The sequence below is a fragment of the Chrysochloris asiatica genome, unplaced genomic scaffold, assembly GCF_000296735.1.
Source record: "Chrysochloris asiatica unplaced genomic scaffold, ChrAsi1.0 scaffold00469, whole genome shotgun sequence".
Taxonomy (NCBI): Eukaryota; Metazoa; Chordata; class Mammalia; order Afrosoricida; family Chrysochloridae; genus Chrysochloris; species Chrysochloris asiatica.
Window position 1 is genome coordinate 274,718 of NW_006408987.1, and position 9,274 is coordinate 283,991.

A 9,274-nucleotide genomic window follows, 5' to 3' on the forward strand; every position below is an offset into this window, starting at 1 on the left:
CTTCCCTTTTCAATCTTCTTATTGCTTAACTCAGAGTAACTTTCACAGGAGTTGTCTGTTTCCCTGGTATATGGCAGCTGGTATTGGTTCTTGCCTGGGTTTTGGTGTTTTATAGAGTGTGATTGTAGCTTGGCTATATGAAAGAGGTTGCTTAATCTTCTTGTGTAATATAGGGAGACAAAGAGTCCTCTAAAGGCAGAAGGGAAGCTTTGTCCTAAGGTTCCCGCGGTGTTTTTCCATGTTTTTTTGCACCCCCTGTTTCATCCCGCTGCTTGGTCTGGCCCCGGGACTCCGAGCCCAGCCTGGCAAATTCAAAAGTATGCCATTTTTTACTTCAGCTCCAAACTCCACAAGCTATAAGCCTTTAAAATATTCCTATCTTTGTGGTTCTGAGTTTTGGAGCTCTGCCCTGGTTCTGCTTTGCCTGGTATTTTGTGCTATTGCTGATGGCGACCTTCACTGAACCTCCACCCTCTTCTCAAGCCCCGCCTCTTCCTCAAATGCCTTTGCATGTCTTTCTTGCAATACGATTTTTCTGTTCTCTCAGCAGTTCAAGGTTGGTTGTTATTGTTGTTAAGTGCCGTCGAGTCGGTTCCGACCCATAGCGACCCTGTACATGCTTTTTTAGGTGGGTAGCACTACTTTTTGACTGATGCTCATGTACTTAATCTATTCATAAAAGAGTAAATTTTATGGAATAACATAGAGGACTTTGAAGTACAGGTGGTTCCTGGGTTACTAATGTGCACCCATAATTACTACCTTGTAAAGCTTATTATATAAACATTCAGGATACATAAAGTTGCAGTAATAATTCTGATTTACCCTCATAAAAATAAAACCAAAACTCTTCTCAGACTGTGATCAACATTGTTTTCCTATATAGTTCTGAAATAACCACTGCTTGATTTTTGGTTTAGATGTAGATCCACTATTTTTATTAGGAATCAAATAGAAATATCTAAAATGTTCCCCTTTGCCAGGTAACTGGTAGATAAGGAATATGGGTAGATTGCTGGGAAACTGGATAAATTGCAACACTTTGGTAGCAATATCTACATTTTTATTGAGCAATGCAGAATATCTGTGGTCAATGCCACATACAGTGCCTAATTGAGTGCATTTTTAATTTAAAAAAATTAACATATTCAAGATGCCTTAGTCTTTAGGAATTCTGGATTTTGTCTTTGGAGTAGGTCGGTATCTTCCCAAGGCCTGGGTCCTCGAACATTCTTCCAGTCATCAAAAGCTGAGTCTTTTATTTTCTACAGGACCAGAAAAATTTGGTTTATTTTAGCATATCACTGAATAAATGAATGAAGTGAATATAAGAATCCAGTGAAATCTCAATTATAGTTTTAGAAAATAAATAAACTACAGGATAAGCATAATAATTAAAGAAATGTCAGAATTCTTAGTGCTTGCAAATTTCTGTACTTGTTAATTGATGTTAGTGCCTATTTAATATCAATATCTAAGTATAAAACTATTAGAATGGAAAAAGTGAATACTTTTTTTGGAGAACACAAAGAAAAGGAAGAAGCTAGGAAAACGAAAGTCTAAATCTTACCGAAAGTCTAAATCTTAAAGCTGATTCCAGCACAATGACTAAAATGGTCAGCATAGAGAGTAAATGAAAGGATAAGAGGGAAATAATAGGCTCTAGGATCAGATCTGTGACAAAGAAGAAAACAGACCAAAATGATCTGTCTTCACTCTCAAAAATGAGCCTGACTTCAAAAGGGAAAAAAAAGACATTTCCCACAGCTGCCATGAGCAAAACACTTTCTGACAATCAGATCTATTTACAACTTCGGTTTGGATCATCCTAATTTCATTTTAGGGTGAAGTATCTCTCAAGCACAGGAGTGAAGATAAAGCCAATGGGAAGAAAATATATTGTTTTTCATACTTCTCCTGGTCACCAATCTTCAATCACTTTTGTGTAAGTTGTGCTTTGGTTATTATGTAATAATTGAGTGAAGAAGATAACAAGAAACTAAGAGAATTCATGACAGCTTATAGTCATTCAGCAATAAGAAAAATGGTATAAGTTTACCTTGTCACCTGGATATTATGCATTAATCGTTGATTAACAAGTGATTTATCTAGAATCTGCACCTGAATTACTTCTTTTTAAGTAATAACAAAAAAGCTGATATAAATTCTCTACATGGTTTATTCAATTTGCACATTCTATGGTTTCTAAAAGAATTAAAATAAAAATCTATTTCCACATGCTCCACAGAAGCACTACAGGAAAAGTGGAAAATTTCATTATCTTTTAATTGTATTTTCCCACAAACATTCTGAAGTTCCCTTGTATTACAACAAGTAGAAGTTACAAGTTTTGACCATATAATTGGGAGGCAGTGAAAGAAAACATTCTATAAATTTCATTTGCAGTTTTACCTGTGATCTGTATTAAATATATGGGTAAGCAAAATTCCAGTAATTTATGGTTTAAGAATAGATTAAAGTATCAATCACAGTTATGAAGTGATCTAAAGTTATAAAAGGTTTTTAACAATGTTCACTGCAGTACTTTTCATAATAGACATAAAGTAGAAACAACCTAATTGCCCATCAACAGACACATGGAGAAACAAAATGTGGTACAGGCACATAAAAAGGAATTTTGTTTAGCCATGAAGAGAAATTAAGTCCTAATGATTTACATGAACCTGGAAAACATGCAGAGCAAAATAAGCCATCCCAAAAAGACAAATACTGTATAGCCTCACTTATATGAGCAAATAGATAAAAACCAAACTTTACTAGTGGTTACACCAAGGGTATGGGGAGAGGGGAGGGAAAGTTTTTCCTTGGGGGCACTGAGATTATGTAATAGTGGTAGAATAATTGGAAAAAGATAGGTGGTTCAAGCTCACCAGCTGCTCCTCAGAAACCCTATACAGGGTCGCTTTGAGTTGGAACCGACTTGACAGCACTTAACCAAAGAATCAACAACTGTTGTGGTTGTGTAGCATGAAGAGTGTAAACAATGTCACTGAATTGTGCATACAGAAAATTCAATTGGTGAATATTTTGTTGTGTATATTTGCACCACACCAAAAAACAACAACAACAACAACAAAAACATTCCAGCCACCATCCAGAAAACAGATATGCTCATGAGATTTAAAATAATTCTTACATGGGATGCAATGTTGGCAAAACAATGTCATGTATAAGTGGCCGAATCTTTGGGAAAGAAAGATTCCCATTTTATTTAACATTCAGCATAACTGAACACTAGGCTGTAGATGTCTGGGCAAGAAAACCCAAGGCTTATCCCCTTAGCCACCGGTGTGGCACTATAAGATAAGCAATGGACTGCAAGATCAGCTTGAACTGCAAAGTCAGTGGTTCAAACTCACTAGTTGCTCCTCGAAAACCCTAGACAGGATCACTGTGAGTCTGAAATGACTGGACAGCACTTAACAACAACAACAACCGTGGAGTATGAAAAAGAGCAAGCCGGCAAGAAGCCAGGGGAAAGCTATATCAGCGATAGTGGATTTGCAGTCCTGTCAGAGTAGATGCCTCACTGCCGTTCTGATGACCAGGTGAAATATCAACAAGGCTGCCCTTTAGAAATAAGTATCATGCCCCAGAACAATTACTACTCTGAACCTACTCTAAGAAAGTTTGAAGCTCTCACAAGACCTTCTGGGGAGACAGTTTAGACACTATATCCCACCAAGTTAGAGGGACTCAGGAGACATTGTAGGCTTTCCAGAGATGCTAACAAAGTACAAAACGAAGTGAACAAAACTACCTATATGAAGACGATCACTCTAAAGTCAAGATGTGACGATAAAGGGGAATGGAAACAAAAGTATTGGAAACAGAACAACCAGAATGCAATTAAACAGAATGATAACACATTGTGAAATATCTAATCTATGTCACAGAACAAATAATTTGTGTAGAAATTGTTAAATGGGAACCTAATTTGTTTTCACTGAAAACAAAATAGTTTTTAAAAACAACTTCCAGGTGATCAGCCAATACAATGAAAACATTTTTCTTTTTGGAAGAGTTTTTTATGTTCACTTTATGAGACAAAGAAGCAAGAAAATATGACTGTGTGGTGAAGAATTTTTACCCAAGAAGAAGTCTGGACTCTTGGTGTGGTGTTGTAAACACCAAGCCATCAGGGTTGGTGGTTTAAATCCACCAGCTGCTCCTAAGAAACCCTGTACAGGGTCACTATGAATCAGAAAGGGCACTTAACAAGAAATTTGGTCTTTGTCCAAGATTCCTGGGATGTAAAATCTAAAACCTTGGAATTTTATGTTAGGTCTTGTTATCTTTCTTATTCATGGTGGGCCCCTTGGACCACATCTATTATACTAATGAAGCAATTCTTGGTGGCCCCTTAAATAGTTTATGTGATAGTAATGCCTCAGGATGGGGGTCTAGCCACGTTAGAAAAACTAATCATGTGATTAGAGTTTGGGAGATTTGAGCAATTCAGCCCTATCACCAGGGAGTGGACGGGAGTAGAGACTGAGTTTAAGCACACCTCAAATGATTCAACCAAGAACAACTACTTAGTGAAGCCTCAAATTAAAAACTCTGCACACTAGCAATGGTATGCTTCCTTTACTGAAGATATTCTCTGAACATCAATGTGTTGGGAAGGTGACATGTCTGTCTTTAGCCTTCCAGACTTTGACCCATGCATCTCCCTTTGGATGGTTCTGTTTTGCATCTCTTTGCTCTAAGAAAACTATACTCACGTTGTTGTAGTTGTTAAGTGCCATGGAGTCAATTCAGACCCATAGAGACCCTATATAGGAGCACCTAGTAAGCTTAAACAGCTGACCTTGTAGTTCAAACCAACTTTGCAATCCACTGCATTAACCCACAGCACATGGGACTTCTAGTGAATGACTGAACCAGAGGGGTAGTGGGAACTTCTCAATTTAGAGCCAGATAGTCCTGTATTTATGGCTGGTATCTGGAGTAGAGTAGACTTGTGGAAGACTATGCCCTTAACCTGTGAAGTTTGATCTAACTCTTCATAGTTGGTGTCTAAAATCAGGAAAAACTTGAAAATTCATTTCCCTCAAAATGGCCAAACTACTTAGAGATGGAGAACATATCCTCATAATACAATGGACAGAAAATAGCACCATATAATTCTCTAGTATTATAATTTTGACAAGTAATAGTTTTACAATAAATGAAGTTGAGCATCTTGTCATATCTTTATATGAATCACATGTATATTTCCTTTTTTCTAAACTCTACAAGTTTTGCCAATATTTTGGGCAACTAACTAGATTGTTGAATTTCTTCTATTGATTTGTATACATGTTCTTTCTACTTAAATGAACTAATTCATCATGATAAAAGATTATTTTTATGAATTCCTATTTAACTTGCAGCCTCATATACAGATTTTTTTGTAGGCTGTATATACTTATAAACCTTTACATTTATGGCTTCTGGGTTTTGTATCATATTTAAATAGGTTTTGCTGACATGAGATGTCGTGGGAAAAAAATGCTCCTTTTTCCAACTCCTGGTGTGGTGCTTTAGGATCAGCACTGGACTGCAAACCACATACTTGGAAGTTCAAACCTACCAGCTGCTCCTCTGAAACCCTATACAGGGTCACTGTGTATCGAAACCAACTTGACAACATTTAACAACAAGGAGTATTGTTAATTTTTTTTTTCATTTTAATCCATCTAGAATTTATTTGTCATATAAAAGCATGCATCCATCTTTGTTTCCTTTTCAAATGACTACCTTGTTATTCTAGTATCAATTGGTATTGATGTAGTAGTTGTGTACCATTGAATCAGGTCCGAATCATAGCGACCCTGTATAGGGTTTCCCAGGCTATAGATCTTTTGGGAGCATAACGTCTATTCTTTCTCCCTCAGAGTAGCTGGTAGATTCTAACTGCTAATCTTGTAGTTAGTAATCCAACTTGTAACCCACTGTGCTACAGAGCTCCTTCTTAATAATGTATATTCAAGATAATTTTTTTCTGCAGTGATAATAAGTTTATCTTAGGCAGGAAGATCCAATCACTAACTAAAGAACATGTTATAAAAGAGAGAATGTTAACATATCGTACCTCATATTCTGACTCCAATGATACTTTATTCATTTTCAGTTTTTTTTCCAATTCAGGATCAATCTATAGAAAAAAGCAGTCAAATAAGTCATTTAAATCTTTTATATTCAGTTTTTAAATTTAAAAGTTACAGGAGACATATCTGGGCTAGTATGAGAGATTATAAATATGTTGTAAAAGCTCCAACATATACTCCAATCACATAACTGACTGACTGATGTATTACAACCAATACTACTACAATAAATAGCAGCTACCATTTACAATGCACTTGTTATTTGCCAGGTATTTTGATATACTATTTTTCAGTACTCACAATCATATATTGTTTGTTGTTAGGTGCCATCAAGTTAGTTTCAACTCATAGCTACCTTGTGCACAACAGAACGAAATACTGCCCAGTCCAGAGCCATCCTGCAGTTATGTTTGAGCCCCATGTTGCTGCCACTGTGTCAATCCATCTCATAGGGGGTTCTTATTTTTTTTGCTGACCCTCAACTTTATCAAGCATGATGTTTTACTCCAGGGACTATTTTCTTCTGACAACATGTCCAAAGTAGCAGAGATGAAATCTCGCCATCTTTCCTTCTAAGAAACATTCTGTCTGTACTTCTTCCAAGATAGATTTGGTTGTTCTTCTGACAGTCCACGGTGATGGTGGTGGGGTGGTTGTGTGCCGTAGATTTGGTTCTGACTCATAGCAACCTTGTATAGGGTTTCTGAGGCTGTAAATCTTGTGGGATCAGAAAGCCTCCTCTTTCTCCTGTTGAGCAGCTGATAGATTCAAACTACTGACTTTGCGGTGCAGTCCAGCTCGTAATCCACTATGCTACCATGGTAGCTCTTGGTACTTTCAATATTCTTTGCCAAAACCATAATACAAATGCATCAATTCTTCTACAGTTTTCCTTATTCATTTTCCAACTTTCATATCCCTGGAGGTGACTAAAGATACCATAGACTGGGTCAGGTGCAAATTAGTCCTCAAATTGACTTCTTTGATCTTGAACACTTTTGAGAGGTCTTTTGCAGCAGATCTACCTAATGCAATATATAATTTGATTTACAGAAGGCTGCTTCATGAGTGTTAATTGTGGATCCAAGCAAAATGAAGTCTTTGACAACTTCAATCTTTTCTCCAGTTATCTTGATGTTATTTATTGACCCAGTGTAAGGATTTTTGTGCAATCCATGCTGAAAGCTCTAGTCTTTGACCTTTATTAGTGGCATCATATGTAATAGCTGCAAATATCCATTAATAATAGGAAGACAGAATGCACAAAGTAGGAATCTAGGAAAATCAGAGGTCATCAAAAAAGAAATGGGACTTCCGGTTTGCCAAGGCAGCCAGGCGGTGTGGGTGAGTAGGGGCTCTGGGATCGGGGGAGGCAACTCGCGAGTTAAACCTCCCAGGTAGGAACTCACAGTCTTACAGCCCGTGTGAATCTCAGCGCGCCAGAGCCTTAGACCCGCTTCTTTGAGAAATCACTGTGCGAGGAATTACAGGCTTCTTAAAATTGCGCCGCTGCAGCCCCAGCTCCTTTGGGCTTGAGGGGGCGTGGCGGGAACCAGCCCGTGCAGAGCCTCCAGTAGTGGGGAGACTCAAGCAGGGAGAGCCACTGGTGACACCTACCCCAAGGGGGGATTTCTGCACATACAGTGGACAGAGGGAAGTTAGTTTAAAAGGGGAAAACAAACAAACAAAAAAAAAGCCTGAAGGAAATGAGAAGCGGCGACTGTCTGACGTCATCAGGCGCGGACTATGCCTGCCTGAGCCACTTATGCCCTGTCCAGTTGACCCGTGTCCGCCGGCCAGCAGACCCCCCACCCCAGCACAGTCCAACCGTGTTCCCAGGGCCCACCGGGCGCGCGTGCACACAGGCGGGCAGCTCCCCTCCCGCCCGAGCCGCGTACCACGGGCCTGCCAGACGCACGAAAGCGAGCGACCTGCCTCCCACTGAACTGAGCAGCATCCCTAAGCCATGCCGGGCGTGTGCCAGCAAACAGCTCACCTCACATTCAACTGAACCGCGGGGCGCTGGGGCAGTCAGCCCACCTCCTGCCGCGAGCAGGGAGGGACGTCCGGCGCTTCCCTGACCCAGCAACACAGGCTAGCCCACTGCCCAACCTCCAAGGTTCAAGCCCTGACAGCAAGACACAAGCCAGCACAAGCCAGCACAAGGGGAGAGGCCTTGAGGTGATTTTTACCAACAGCAACAAGGCAATCCTGCCGTGTACCTGTAAGTTAAGGGACTAGACTACAGAACCTTTTGAACTGCCAGGTCGGAAGTTCGGGCCCACCAGCTGCTCCTTAGAAACCCTATAAAGGGTACTTGGTTTTGTTTTCTTCTCTTTCTTTTTGCTCTGCAGGTTAAGGGACCACACTGCAGAGCGCTTTGAACTGCAAGGTCGGTAGACTGTCCCCACCAGCTGCTCCTTAGAAAACCAATAAAGGGTTTTTTTTTTTTTATTGCTGTTGTTTGTTTTTATTATTATTACTCTTTTTTCCTTTTCCTCTGTTCACTTTCTTTTTGTGTGAGTGACTAAAGATTGCCTTGTTTAATCTCATTTTTTCTGGGGCTGAATCCTTTCTCTCTTTTCTTTTCTTTTTTTCTCTCTTTTTTGTTTTTGTTTTTGTTTTCGGTCCTTTCTTTCATGCTGTTGTTTTTTTTTTTCTCTTGCTTCATTATTATCTCATTATCGCTCTTGTTTTTTACTTTGCTTCTGATTTTGATTGCTACCCAACTGGTGTTGCTTGGAGGTCACATAGCCTAACTTCCACTATCGGAAAACCCCATTTTTGCCTTTGATTTTGGTTTTTTTTTTTCTACCTGACTGGAGCTGTTTGGCTGCCACATAAAAGATTAAAAAGGGAAGACAACACCCTGACCACATCCTACTGGAGGCAATCAGAAAACATAAAAAATTACCAAACGACATACTTAATTAATTATTAGGGCCACAGACAAATATTAAACATGCCCAAGAAGCAAAAGCAGATGTCCATAGCGACATATGTCCAAATAAAAGATAAAATATCTGAGAAATTTGAACCAGAAGTAAACTTTCTCTCCATGATGGAAGGAGGGCAGGCCCTGGAAATGCCTGAGAAAGAATTCAGAAAAGTGATGATAGAATGTTTCAAAACACTTTACAATGAAGCTGAGAAAAATA

The 9,274-nt window shown here is 39.1% G+C and overlaps 1 protein-coding gene across 1 annotated transcript in view; it reads right to left on the reverse strand.

Annotated features, from left to right (window-relative positions):
- Window positions 1-1,148: 1,148 nt before the first annotated feature.
- The window catches only part of LOC102820122 (cytochrome c oxidase assembly protein COX16 homolog, mitochondrial-like), a 228,558-nt gene continuing 220,432 nt past the window's right edge, over window positions 1,149-9,274 (reverse strand). The window contains exons 4-5 of the mRNA XM_006877305.1: window positions 6,101-6,163; window positions 1,149-1,265 (exon numbers count right to left, since the gene is read on the reverse strand). Of these exons, the coding sequence (XP_006877367.1) occupies window positions 1,149-1,265; window positions 6,101-6,163 (180 nt within the window). The remainder of the gene's footprint in view (window positions 1,266-6,100; window positions 6,164-9,274) is intronic.